The 15,100-nt window shown below is 41.2% G+C and overlaps 1 protein-coding gene across 2 annotated transcripts in view; it reads left to right on the forward strand.

The window, feature by feature from the left end:
* extl3 (exostosin-like glycosyltransferase 3) overlaps positions 1–13,566 on the forward strand; it is a 31,716-nt gene extending 18,150 nt beyond the window's left edge. For both annotated transcript variants that reach the window (XM_017455680.3, XM_053675538.1), the window contains exons 2-6: positions 1–2,549; positions 2,991–3,118; positions 4,722–4,866; positions 6,146–6,274; positions 10,396–13,566. The exon at positions 1–2,549 is cut by the window's left edge and continues 36 nt beyond it. In XM_017455680.3, the coding sequence (XP_017311169.1) occupies positions 420–2,549; positions 2,991–3,118; positions 4,722–4,866; positions 6,146–6,274; positions 10,396–10,605 (2,742 nt within the window). In that variant the 5' untranslated portion in view covers positions 1–419 and the 3' untranslated portion in view covers positions 10,606–13,566. The remainder of the gene's footprint in view (positions 2,550–2,990; positions 3,119–4,721; positions 4,867–6,145; positions 6,275–10,395) is intronic.
* Positions 13,567–15,100: the final 1,534 nt, after the last annotated feature.

Consider the following 15,100-nt stretch of genomic DNA (forward strand, 5'->3'; position numbering starts at 1 on the left):
TAGACCTTGAGTGGCTGGAAAGCATCTCATAGCGGCCGTTACAAGGTTATGCCGAGTGGAAGAATGGCTCTGCCAAGCAGAATGACAAAGAAAAATTAATACCAGCCATGTCCCCATCTGTGATTTCAACAAGGGCCACTATATTCTTGCCGCTGTCCAAGGTCTCATGTATATCTTTGGATAGCTTTGGAGTCTGGTTACATAACATAGGAAAAAGCAGCAATATGTGTGCACTGCATACTTTTGAAGATGAAGTTTGCTTTTATTTGAAGCCGCAGTAAAGATGAGATTTCTTTCATTAGTTTTATCTTTTTGGTCTATCCACACATGCTTACACAACATAGATTGCATTATGGCTGCTGAATCTCCCCAGCAACTTTATCTATCTGCTTGGTGTGGTGGAGAGTGACATTGGGACAATGCTGCGAAACGGAGGTGTCACAGGGAATGGCAGCCAGCCATGGGTGCTCCGGCGGGTTCGACTGACATGGCTCAGTTTCATGCTCTTTTTCATTTTGGTGTTCTTCCCACTCATTGCACATTACTACCTCACCACAATCGATGAGGCAGGTGGTCCAGACAAACGCATTTTTGGCCCAAGACCTGGTGGTGAACTGTGCGAGGCGAAACATGTGCAAGACCTGTGCCGTATACGAGAATCAGTGAGTGAAGAGCTGCTTCAGCTGGAAGCAAAGCGGCAAGAGCTCAACGGTGAAATAGCCCGTCTCAACTTGCGGATCGAAGCCTGTAAACGTAGCATTGACAGTGCCAAACAGGACTTGTTACAACTCAAAAATGTCATCAGCCAGACAGAACACTCTTATAAGGAACTCATGGCTCAGAATCAGCCAAAACTATCTTTGCCAGTTAGACTATTACCAGACAAAGATGATCCAGGGCTCCCTCCTCCGAGGTCTGTACAGGCCTGTCGCTTGCATACGTGTTTTGATTATGCCAGATGTCCACTTACATCCGGGTTCCCAGTCTACGTGTATGACACAGCATCGTATCCTTGGGGAGACAATATTGACCCGTTGGTCAAGCAAGCCTTTGCATCTTCTGTTAAAAGCAGTGTTTATGTTACAGATAATCCAAATATTGCTTGTCTTTATGTGGTGCTTGTCGGAGAAATACAAGATTCCTCACCCTCTCCCTCTGACTTGGAAAAGCAGCTGAAAGCATTGCCATACTGGAGGTCGGACGGTCATAATCACATGCTGGTTCATCTGTCCAGGAAGTCATTAACTCAGAACTTCTTGTACAATGTAAGTACAGGACGGGCAGCTATAGCACAATCTACCTTTCTTCAACGACAGTACAGAGAGGGTTTTGACCTGGTGGTGTCTCCACTGGTACATGCTCTCTCTGAGCCCAACTTTCTGGAGGTGCCTCCACAGGTTCCAGTGAAGAGGAAGTATCTCTTTACCTTTCAAGGAGAGAAGGTGGAATCTCTAAGGAGTAGCCTGCTGGAAGCACCACCACAGTCCTTTGAGGAAGAAATGGAGGGAGATCCGCCAGCTGATTATGATGATCGCATCATTGGCACCCTTAAAGCAGTACAAGACAGTCACCTAGACCAGGTACTTGTGGAATTTACCTGCAAGAACCGACCAAAACCCAGTCTACCAACTGAATGGGCTCTGTGTGGGGAGCGGGAGGATCGCTTGGAAGTGTTAAAAGCATCCACATTCGCTTTGGTGATTTCTCCAGGCGATGGACAGCTCGTAGCATCTGCAGGGTGCAACATGCGCCTGTTTGAGGCCCTGGAGGTTGGGGCAATCCCTGTGGTTCTTGGCGACCACTCAAAGTTGCCTTATCACCATCTTGTACGTTGGAGCGAGGCAGCTATCATGGTACCCAAGCCACGCATAACAGAGTTGCACTTTCTCTTGAGGAGCCTATCAGACAACGATTTACTGGCTATGCGGCGGCAAGGTCGGTTCCTTTGGGAAACGTACTTTTCCACTTCTGAGAGTATCTTCAATACCATCCTGGCCAGCATCCGAACCAGCATTCAAATACCTGCAGCACCCATAAAGGAAGAACCTGCCCAGGAGATTCCCCACAAAGCTGGAAAGTTGGCAGGTACAGATGCCAATATGGCTGACAACGGGGACCTGGATCTTGGTCCAGTAGAGACGGAACCCCCTTATGCATCACCTAGGTTTTTGCGGAATTTCACCTATACAGTATCGGATGTCTACCGAACCTGGAATCGTGCTCCTGGGCCTTTCCATTTATTCCCCCACACACCGCTAGACCCCGTTCTACCTTCAGAGGCAAAGTTTCTAGGTTCAGGAACTGGTTTCCGCCCCATTGGCGGAGGTTCTGGAGGTTCTGGAAAAGAGTTTCAGGCTGCACTGGGTGGAAATGTCCCACGAGAACAATTCACAGTGGTCATGCTGACATATGAGCGAGAGGAGGTACTTATGAACTCTCTGGAAAGGCTAAATGGCCTTCCCTATCTCAACAAGGTGGTGGTAGTCTGGAATTCCCCAAAACCGCCCTCAGATGACCTTCTCTGGCCAGACATTGGGCTGCCCATTGTGGTAAGTTTGTTTTATCTTGATGATACAAAAGTGTTGGCCAGCATGTTTTAAAACCTTGAAACTATGACCTTCATGTTGTTTTCCTAAGGTGATAAATTTGCCACATAACTTCCTTATTTACTTTCTCTCTCTCCCTGAATCATGCTGTTTACAATGCAACTTAAGATCATGGAAAGATACAGTTTGGAAATGGAAGCCAAATGGAAATGACACTGGTTCATGGTTCACTCAGTTTACAGTATATTCTGATATTCTCAAAGTAGCTGTAGGATTCCAAGCCAATATTTTCATAGTTCAAATCATGTTAACCCATGTTTCAAATTATTTATCAGAGAGTTGAAGCTATTTTATCTTATTTTATTCAAGTTTCTAATTAATGCCAGACCATGGTAGATAATATTCTGACAGCGATATTCTGAGGCGATGTCTCATTGTTTGCAGGTGGTGCGGACAGAAAAGAACAGTTTGAACAATCGCTTCCTGCCCTGGGATGTAGTGGAGACTGAGGCCATCTTATCCATTGATGACGATGCCCATCTCCGACACGATGAAATCATGTTTGGGTTCAGGTGATATTTCTTTGTTTAAATGTATTGACATAATAGTTTACATTGAGACTCCTGTTAAAAAAAAAAAAAAAAAAAAAGCAGAAACAATTAACTGTTTTAAGTTGCTACAGTTAAGTATTATTACAGACTGGACAGAGTTTTCTGAACAGGCTAGGAGAATAACATGTCCTTCATGTTGTTAGTGTTGGCATAAGTAGATCGGACAGTTCCAGCCAAAGGAAGGGTGTTTGTGTCTATAATCTTTTGAAGGGCATAGTAATAATTTCTCTTCCAGGAAAGGACACATGTTAAAAGAAAAACACTGAATTATTTCACATCCTTTTTGTGAAACCTTTTGACCTTTTAATCAACAGACAATATAAAATCATGCTGCACAGGATTTGATGCAGAAATGAATGAATTAATAATTTATAGCCTAGATTTATTTGAACTTGTGATTGAACCATGTGGTGTTTACAGCATATAGGTGTTCCTTCCCTGTTCAGGCATGCACAAAGCCGAAATACACTCATCAGCCATAACTTCAAAATCACCTGCCTAATATTGTGTAGGTCCTCCTTGTGCCACCAAAACAGCTCTGAGCCGTCCTGGCATGGACTCCACAAGACCTCTGAAGGTGTTCTGTGGTATCTGGCAGTAGATCCTGTAAGTCCTGTAAGTTGTGAGGTGGGGCCTCCATGGATCAGACTTGTTTGTCCAGAACATCCCACAGATACTCGATCGGATTGAGATCTGGGGAATTTGGAGTCCAAGTCAACACCTTGAACTCATGTTCCTCAAACCGTTCCTGAATAATTTTTGCAGTGTGTCAGGTCGCATTATCCTGCTGAAAGAGGCCACTGCCATTAGGAATACTGTTACCATGAAGGAGTGTACTTGGTCTGCAACAATGTTTAGGTAGGTGGTACGTGTCATAGTAACATCCACATGAATGCTAGGACCCAACATTTCCCAGCAGAACATTGTCCACTGCCTCCGCTGGCTTGCCTTCTTTTCATAGTCCATCATGATACCATCTCTTCCCCAGGTTAGCAACCATATAATGTAAAGCGAAACATTTCCGGTCTAGTTCTGATGCTCCCATGTCCATTGTGGGCACTTTCTGCGGTGGACAAACGGTCAACATGGACACTCTGACATCTCCGGTTGTCCATCCTTGGACCACTTTTAGTAGATACTAACCACTGCATACCAGGAACATCCCACAAGACCTGCCATTTGGGTCAGAGCATCTCCAAGTCATCTAGCCATCACAATTCGGTCCTTGTCCAAGTCATTCAGATCCTTACGCTTGCCCATTTTTCCTGCTTCCAACACATCAACTTCGTTCACTTGCTGCCTAATATATTCCTCCCCTTGACAGGTGCCATTGTAATGAGAGAATTGTTATTCACTTCACCTGTAAGTGGCTTATCGGTGTATGTGTCAACTTGCTCATTTGACATAAATTTTACCTAGAATATTTGTTTTATAGCAGGGATTCTCAAGAGTTTTTTTGAAAACAAATAAAGAATGTAACAATTGCCAGTAGCTGTTTTATTATAAGGACCAATTTGACTTCTTTAGGGCTGATTTGTTCTCTCTTGCCTCCCCTCTTTCTCAGGGTGTGGCGAGAGGCCAGGGATCGGATTGTGGGTTTCCCAGGGCGGTTTCATGCCTGGGACATCAACCACCAATCTTGGCTTTACAACTCCAACTACTCTTGTGAGCTCTCCATGGTGCTGACAGGTGCTGCCTTCTTCCACAAGGTAACAACTCTCAACCAGGTCCAAGAACACCTGGAAAGGATAACCATGATCACTATATGGTTTAAATCAACATTGTGAGCTTTCGCCATCTGATCGAGAACTAACTTCCCTTTAATCTCATGGTTTAGTTACCATATGATGTGTGAATGCTACGTATAATACAAGTGACTGTAGCAATATCATAAGCTCTAGCATTATGGACCAAATTAAATTCTGCATCTAGATGGTACTCGGTTATGAAGTGGTTTTAAATAATGAAAATGAGTATGGTGAAACATTATGGCAATGGTATATAATTCGGGGGATGGGGGACAAAATAAAGTGTTTTAGTTAGATGTTACGCAATCATGAACCATCAGACCAGCTTCAGTGCTCCTTGGCACAGATTCTGCAAGTGTCTGGCACTGTACCAGATGGATGATCAACATTCATCTAAAAGATATTCCCTACAGTGCGTTTTTTGATGATGGTGAAGGTTGAGCACTGTTTAAAACGTCAAAGGTATTGAGATCTGGTGACTGTAAAGGCCATAGGGTATGAGTTACATAATTTCCATCTTCACCAAACCATTCAGTGCTCTCTGGATTTGGGCAGCGTCATCCTCGAAGAGAATACTCCTCTTCAGGATAGAAATATATCATCAGAGGATAAAGGCGATCAGTCAGAAGAACTTTGTATCGATTTGCAGTGATGCTTCCCTCTAAGTGGAGAAGTGGACTCGAGCCATACATGTAAAATAAACTCCCACACAGCATAACAGAGCCGCTGTTTGTTTGTTTCTTCTTTCATTTGTCACTTGTCTATATTATTGTGAAGGACCAAAAGGAATACAAGGCATATGAAATCGTACAATCTTAATTCAACCATGATGTGAATATCATTTGGCAAACTTAATTACTGTAATGAAACATTTCAAGTTGTTTTGGGAAAATATTAAAACTACTACATAGACTGTTAATAATATCCATACTAATACTAATATGGCTGTACAATAAATTTTGCTCACAATTGAAATTGCAGTTACTTCTCGAAGCAGTGTCTAATCGGGTCATTCACTGAATTATCAAAGTCGAAGTTGTGGCATGACAACAGCAACATCAGAACATCCTCGGAATGACTTAACCAGAGCTCATTCTATATACAGGTTGCAAGGGGGGGCAAGGAGAATGGAAACTGATGTTTATCTCTCTCTCTCTCTCTCTCTCTCTCTCGGGTGTGTGTGTGTGTGTGTGTGTGTGTGTGTGTGTGTGTGTGTGTGTGTGTGTGTGTGTGTGTGTAGTACTATGCCTACCTGTATTCCTATGTGATGCCCCAGGCCATCCGAGACATGGTGGATGAGTACATCAATTGTGAAGACATCGCCATGAATTTCCTGGTGTCACATATCACGCGCAAACCCCCCATCAAGGTCAGCAGGTTCTCAGTGAGAAACGGGTTCTCTGCTAGACCACACTTCTGTGTGGAAATTAGTTGAGAACTTGTACAGGAGTTTATCTTTACGATTACTTCTATTCTATGATGTATTCATTCGACAGATTCGTTTATCCAGAATTCAAGCAGAATCCAAACCAAGCGGAGAGGCTGTTAAAGGAAGGTTAATATTAGCATTAATCCAGCAGAGCTAAAATAAGGGGGGGAACAAAGGTTGAAAGACAGAAAAAGGGACAAAGTAAACACAAGGGTTACACAGTTCCTGTAACAGTATGTCCCAAAGTGTTGTATTCCTCTTATACCACAGCAATTGGCCAGTGATTACAAAAATTTTATAAAGAACAGGGGCTCATATTTAATCCATTTATAGTTGCATTTTAAGTTGAACATCCCTGAAGTAGGTTAGTTCCAGATACAGCGGGGGAAATAAGTATTGGACACGTCAACATTTTATTCAGTAAATACATCTCCTATGAGGCTATTCACATGAAATTTTCACCAGACATCAGTATTAACTCAAGAAATCTGGAAATATAAAGAATTCACAACATTAAAGTCCATAAATAAAGTTATGTGTAATAAAGCGGAATGACACGGGAAAAAAGTATTGAACACACTAACTGAAATTTATTTAATACTTCGTCGAGAAGCCTTTGTTTGTAATGACAGCTTCAAGACACTTCCTGTATGAAGAAATTAATGGGCTGCAGTATTCAGGTGTGATTTTGGCCCGTTCTGCTAAACATATTGTCTTTAAATTTTGTTCAATTGGATTCGAGTCAGGTGATTGACTGGGACATTCTAACACCTTGAGTTATTTCTCTGACACAATTGAGAGTTTCCTTTGCTGTATGCTTTGGGATGGTTGTCCTGCTGGAAGACCATCCACATCTCATCTTTATCATCCTCGTGGATGGCAGTAGATTCTTCTCAAGAATCTCCCGGTAAAGGGCTCCATTCATCGTTCCTTCAGTTATATGAAGTCTGCCAGTACCATGTGATGAAAAACAGCCCCACACCATGATGCTTCACCCCCAGACTTCACTGTTGGTGTAGTGTTTTTAGGGTGATGTGCAGTGCCATTTCTTCTCCAAACATGGTGTGTAGTATAACAGCCAAAAAGTTCAGTTTTGCTCTCGTCTGACCAGACAACACTCTCCCAGTATTTCATAGACTTGTCCAAATGAGTTTGCTGTAGCAAACTTTAAACGAGCTTCGACATGCCTTTTCTTTAGTAATGGAGTCTTGTGGGATGAGCGTGAGCAGTGGAGTGCATTGCATATTGTTTTCTCTGTGTCGATGGCACCTGCTGCCTCCAAGTGTTTCTGGAGCTCTTTCCGAGTGCTCCTTGGCTCTTGGGCTACTCTTCTGACTATTCTTCTGACTCCCTGGTCAGAAATCTTGTGAGGAGCTCCTGTGCGTGGCCGGTTGATGACGCAGTGATGATGTTTCCACTTGCAGATAACGGCCCCAATGGTGCTTACTGGAAGATACCGTCTGTATCCGATTCCATCAATATGTTTTGCAGCAAAAAGGTTGCGAAGGTCTTGGGAGAGCTTTTTGCTTTTACCCATCATGAGATCTTTCTTGTGTGATACCTTGGTAACGAAAAGCCTTTTTTGTGGTGTGAGATAAAAAAATAAAAAAGAAACAATGGAGGCCTGAATAATCAAAACACTAACACATAGCATCAATTTACTAACCCAGCTGATATTAATTTGCACAGATGGGGGTATAATTACTTTCTAACTACTTATGGATTTCAACTGGTTCCTTGCCTTACCTTGCATGAAGAAGTGCTTTTTCTTATTGTCTTTATAATCCACTTTATTACACACAACTTTATTTATGGAATTTAATGTTGTGAATTCTTTATATTTGTGGATTTCTTGGGTTAATGCTGATGTCTGAAAATTTCATGTGAATAACAACATTGTAAATATATTTACTGAAAAAAATGTTGACGTGTCCAATACTTGTATATACTGTATTTCCCCCACTGTGTCTTACATTATTACAGCTATAACACTCGTTTACTCACCTGTCTCTTTTTTCTTTCTCTCTCTGGAAGTGAATAGGACAAACAAAAGCATCATGTTATCGAGAAACCTCAAAACGCTCCAATCCAAGACATAGGCAGACAGATTAGTTATACCTTTATCTCTGACTGTTACAAAGTGGAGACAAAAAAAAAGCTGAATACCTCACAAGAAACTTCACTATCTCAACAATGACCTATTTCTTTTTTATTTGTTAAATTGTGTGTTCATTGTTGTTATATAAACAGTAATGTGTTGTAATGAGTGTATTAACGTAAGGCTGTGATTAGTCTTGAAGCCAGCACATTTGTCAGAGCTGCTGTTCTAGAAATTTAGTCAACACCTTCTGACCAATCAGATTCAATTCTTGAGTCTGATGTGTAATCAAAATATATAAGTAACACACACTCAACGAGAGAGCAGAGTATAGGAAGCGAGTCTTCAGTGTGATAAGGGACTGATGGGGATAACACTGCTGGTGTTTGGTAGTTTTGGTTTTTTTTTAGAAAGGCCTTGAGCAATATTCTCTGAAGTGTGGCACTGGGAAAAAAAAACAACCTAATGAAATTTCATGTACTGCTCATGTTATTAGTGGAGAACTGCATCGGCACAGCGATTTCCCCCGAAAGTCATAAGCTCCGTTATTGAATTTCTCGCAGTCAATCTCTCTAACCCACAATCTTCTCTTCAGCAAGTTCACAGCAGCATAGAGAAATCGATTGTGTTCACTTTTATCATTTGAAAATCTGAGCTAGGAAATCTTGTGCACTCCAAACGAATTAAGTCTCTGCGACGAAAAACAGGGCTGAACGATGACGGCAGAAACCACGAGCACGATTCTTTTGGACTGTGTTTGTTTGTTTATTATTGTGCAAATTTAAAAAGAGTGCCTTTTTATATTGCACATTATAAGCCTTATTAGAATTTTAATATTGTAAGGTTAATATTTGCACGTGTCTCATTTCATATATATATATATATATATATATATATATATATATATATATATATATATATATATATATATATATATATATATATATATATATATATATATATATATATATAAATTAAAATTAGGGATACACCGAAATGAAAATTCTTGGCCGAAATCGAATATAATGAAAAACTTGGCCGAATACTGAGCACGTTTTTTTGCGTTTTTTTGCGTTTTTTTCCATTTATTTTGCCATTTTTTTTCACCATTGCATAAATTAAATTGTCAAAATGTGCTTTTTACTATTTTGTCTTGGTTTTCCAAGAAAAAAAATCAATTACAAAAACTACAATTTCGAAATATTTATTTAACACTGAACATTTTTTTTTTCATTCCAGCAGGCATAGGCTACCAACAAGGCACAATATAACTTAAAAATATTTTTTATTTTACTAATTTATTTATTTAATGTGGTCATCTTTGAGCCCCCTTGAGTAGCCTATGTTAGGCCTATAACTGCCTGCTGAAAGAATGGAACACTCTGTAGCCTACAATTTAAAAAGTGCATTGACGAGTGCAATAAATGGTTCTATTCGGTTATGTACGGCTGATTATATTGGGGATATATACCGCTCGCGTCCCTGTACACATCGTGAAGTATTATAGTAGATATAGTAGAGTTAGATACATTATGTTATGTTCCCTTAAATAAATACGTCTTAACCTGCTTCCGTACTCTACTCCCTTACGCCTCACGATGTGACGGAATACTCCGGAACAGAAACAAATCAAACGCACGTCTCCACAGTAAACAATGTTATGGTTGTCAACATCCGAAAGAGCATGCGCTTGAGCACGTAGCTTGTGCATGCGCGCGCCCCCTCATCGCTCTGAGCGTGCTTCCGGAAGTGGAGGTCCTGAAATTCGCGCATCTCACTCTGGTTGCTAGGCTATTTGGCGCGTCATCACACACGTCATTGTCCGGTCAGATTTATTCGGCCTTTTTACTTATTCTGCATCCCTTATTTTTATTTTATATTATATTATATTATATTATATATTATATTATACAACACAACACAACGAATTGTACATCCGAAAATGTTGTCTTTCTCTGATCAGGTGACGTCTCGCTGGACATTCCGCTGTCCCGGCTGTCCTCAGGCACTGTCTCACGACGACTCGCACTTTCACGAGCGCCACAAGTGCATCAACTTCTTCGTCAAGGTGTACGGTTACATGCCGCTGCTCTACACACAGTTTCGGGTGGACTCTGTCCTCTTCAAGACTCGACTCCCACATGACAAGACCAAATGCTTCAAGTTCATTTAGAGGGACCAAAAGAGGGCATACGAACACCACCTCTTACAGACGGGAGGTTTTATCCGACATGCGTCAAAACGAAGGGAGGACTATTACGTAAATGCGTTTTATTTTAGTTTCTGTGTGTGTGTTCGAACCCATCAGCAACCACTACTGGTCTCATTTGCACCACTTGCTACAATCTCGGAAAAGAGGTGAGGACACTGTAATGGGTTTCAGACTGAATTCTTTGGAACTGACAGAATGGTAAAAGACACGGGCAAAAGCTTCCTGTCTCATTGCACTCTTTATTTTTTAACCCATTCGACATTTATATATCTATATATAGTGTGTTTCATATGCAAGAGAAGATGTCCTCTTGTATATGATGAGCACATTTCTGCAGGTCACAGAAATTTTATTTGTGTGTGTGTGTGTGTGTGTGTGTGTGTGTTTGTGTAATTTCGAAAGAGGAATTTAAAGACACCAGACCTCAAAGATAGACTGACAAAAGTGCAGAAATGAGAACGCTACATGGTCGGGCAAGCGATAATCATTAAGCTCGCGCACAGACTCCCTTCGTCAGGTCTTCTTAGGCATGTGCCGATATCACGTCATCATATCTGAAGAATCGCTTCAACATATCACACACTATTATCGCAGCTGAATGAAACGGTCAGCTTACCGATCACTCATCTGCTGAACAGGATTATGAGAGAGTAGTGACACTGCCTTTGAGGATTTGTAGAAGGCAGCTGTCCTGCTTTACTAACGGGATTGGCTTTAGCTTGGGAGCACAAGTTACCACACAAACAACTGCTGCCTATGTAGACAACTGCTTTCTGGATTGAATGTAATGGCGATGACCGTAACCGAAAGTTTCTACAATAACACCATAGCGCATGTTAAATACGTAAGACATAAGAACTTTCCTGATCTCAGAAAACCACAGATGAGGGAGACGTGAAGTCCACAACCGCAACATGAAGTCTGCGTCCGATCTCGCCGAAACCTACCCATCAGCGTTTGAACAAACGTTTTGCTCCCTCACATCTCACGATCATGTTCTTTTAAATAAGTTTGAACTCCCTCCACCTCACCTAGGAAACGGTTGTTGCTATGGTTTTCACGATTAGAGTTATGACACACATGCACACTGTAGAAATGACACAAATGATTCTTTTCTGTGTAAATCCGTGTCCTTCATTTAACTGCTCAATAGCGACGCATAAATAGGTACTGCATTCACAGTGATAGTAATTCTGACTTGTACAAAACATGGTCGTGATCAGATTCTAGGAACTCGAATGTTTTCGGAAAGCTTCCACTTACGTGTGACGCCACGTTACGTGTGACTGAGACGGCAGCGACGGCAGCGGTAAAACATTTCCTAGCATTGACAACATAATGAACGAGAATAGTGTAGCTTTATATTTACAAACCTGTGAAAGAAGTCATGGTGTTGGGTGTGTTTAGACTAAATAGTTATTTATGGATATTGTCATGGTTACACGGTATGAGAATAGCTGTATGGCTAGTTTATGGGCATGGTACCAAAGATGAGTCATGAAAGGAAAACTAGTACTATACTAGTCAATTCTAAAATAATCACCAGCTCGACAGCTGTTGATGAAACTTTCCCTAGAAATACACTGCATTAAAACATCTGTTGGTGTTTTTTCGGTCGAATTAAGGTCCGGTTTAGACGACGAGCGTTTCTTTAGAGATCTCAAATAAAATGTGTTCAACAGTGCAGACTTGAAACAGCACTCAGGGTGTGGTGATAAAGAATTTTCATATCCTATAACCTTTGGTTAACCTTATCTCGGTTTACTGTATTATCATGAGGTTAAGTTTAAATTGAACTGTTATAGTTGGGTGAACTATATTTAAATATATAAGAGTGGCATAGCTCCAGCTCAGTAGTCACAAGGTCAGTACTGAGCTTGCGTTACAGTCTGCATGTTCGTTCCATGTCTGCGTAGGTTTCCTCCAGGTTCTCCAGTTTCCTCCCTAAACCAGACCAGTAGGTGGATTCTGAATGAAAATCAAACTTCGATTGCCATAGTGTGTGAATGTATGCATGCAGGATGCTCTGTGATGGACTGGCATCCCATCCAGGGTGTGTCCAATCCCCCCCTCACCCCCCTGATCCGGATCCAGTGCGTACTGACTTGGATAAACAGGTTACTGAGGATCAATGAATGACTGAATGAACATTTTAACCGAAAAAAAAGTCCTTTCCCCAGGTTCATAGAAGTCCCAGTAGTTTGGGGGAAGTAGTGGCTCAGTGATTAAGGCTTTGGCCTGTTGATCAGAAAGTCATGAGTTCAAAGCCTAGTACTGCCAAGCTGGCACAGTGGGAAATTTTTAGGAGAAACGACAGCGTGTCATGTAACCGATTATCGGCACATGCCTAAGCAGCAAAGGTTTTTGTCCTTTGTAACTCTGATTTGCCTGTCTCATGTTTAATCCTGTCCTTTGCTCAAATAGTTGGAGTGAAGACCTCAGGTCTGAATACTAGCACAATTCTGGAGAATCATGCTGCGTATAAATACTGCGTATGAATTACTGGCACAATCTGAATTCTTTGTTTCCTCATTGAAGTGTTGAATCTAAAATGCCTCCACGCACCTGAACTGACGTTTGCATTACAATGCTAATTACTGTCCTGAACTGTACATAGAGGTTTCTGCATTGTAAATGCATTAGGTGTTTCTTTTTATATATATGTTATATGTTTCAGAACATGGATGCCTTTTATGGAACCTTTTTATACACATAATGACTGTGTATGTATAAACTTGTTGAGGTTTAAGTAATTTGTGGTTGTTTTTTTGTTTTGTTTTTTTTTCTCCCCTGTATTGCCACTCAAGCATGGAGTTTGGGGAGGCGAGGAAGCAGAAGCACAGCACTCTGACTGACTGACTGTATCATTAGTGTGATCCCCGTAAACACTAATAAACCAGCCCGTGCCATTTGTCTCCATAACTTCTATGAGAATTAATGTTTTAATTACCAAAATGAAACGGTGCATTAGACTTGCACAAATCCCAGAACATGTTTATAATTTTGATAAAAATAGGAATGTACCAATCTTGGTTTTTCATTTTCCTCTACAGTTCCAATATTAATGCAATGGGCATCAGCTGTTACTCAACACTGAATCAGAGTCTGATCTCTATCAGCTTCTGGTGCAAAGTCATGTAAAGCATCACGAAGTATGCAAGATGATCAGAAGATCAGGGTTCAAATCCCAGCACTGCCAAGCTGTCACTGTTGGGCCCTTGAGCAAGGCTGTGAACTCTCAACTGCTCAGATGTATAAATGAGATAAATGTAAGTCAATCTAAATGCCATTAAATGTAATTGTAAAAGATCTGATATTTAAGCATCAGACAAAACAGACTGTAGTGTGCAGATGAACACCATAGTTTTTTTTTCCCCCTGTCTAGAATGTATGAAGAGAAATTTCACCGGTACACTAAGCAACAACATGGCATGCAGGCATGGCAGTAGTGCCAAAAGGAAAGAGGACAATTCACATGTGTGGGGATTTAACTAAACTAATTGTAAATATGTAGAGAGAACAAAATGTACTACCATCAGCAGAGTCGTCATTCACTCAGTTAAATGGTTCCGGGTTTTTTGGTTGTTTTTTTTTTTTTTTTAAACCAAACAAGGCAAGATCAGGCTTTTGGCAGCTCCAAAGAGAGCTGAGGGTTCACAACTTTTGTAGCTCCTTTTGGTAGTGTGTACTTCAGAGTTTTGTGCTATACATTATTTGGCCAAATTTTTGTAAACCCCTGACCATCACACCTATATATGCTTGTTGAACATCCCGTTCCAGATATATTCCCTTTTGCTGCTATAATAATCTCTACTCTTCCGGGAAGGTTTTCCACTACGCTTTGGAGTGTAGCTGTGGCGATTTGCCCATTCAGCCACAAGAGCATTAGTGAGGTCAGGCATTGATGTTGAGTGAGAAAGCTTAGACACTTGCAGTAAGTGTTGATTGGGGTTGAAGTCACAGCTCTGTGCAGGCCACTCAAGTGTTTCTGGTCTAACCTTGGCAAACCATATCTTTGTGGACCTTCCGTTGTGCACAGGCGCATTATGATGCTGGAACAGGTTTGGGACCCATAGTTAGACCCTTAAGGGAAATCTGAATGTTGCAGTATACAACATTCCATACAGTTATTTGCTTTCCAACTTTTGGCAACAGTTTGGGGAAGGTCTACATCCACTCACCAGTCACTTTAATAAGAAACACTTGTACACCTGCACATTTACGCAGTTGGCCAATTAGCCAATCATGTGGCAGCAGCACAATGCATACAATCATGCAGATACGAGTCAAGAGCTTCAGTTAATGTTCTCATCAAACATCAGAATATAGGGAAAAAATCTCTGTGACTTTAACCGGTGAATGGTTGTTGGTTTGAGCTGAAAGGAAGTCTACAGTAACTCAACTAAACACTCTTTTCACCTGTCGTGAGCAGAAAAGCATCAAACCTTGAGGTGGA

The sequence above is a fragment of the Ictalurus punctatus genome, chromosome 25 (genome assembly GCF_001660625.3).
Source record: "Ictalurus punctatus breed USDA103 chromosome 25, Coco_2.0, whole genome shotgun sequence".
In the NCBI taxonomy this organism is placed as follows: Eukaryota; Metazoa; Chordata; class Actinopteri; order Siluriformes; family Ictaluridae; genus Ictalurus; species Ictalurus punctatus.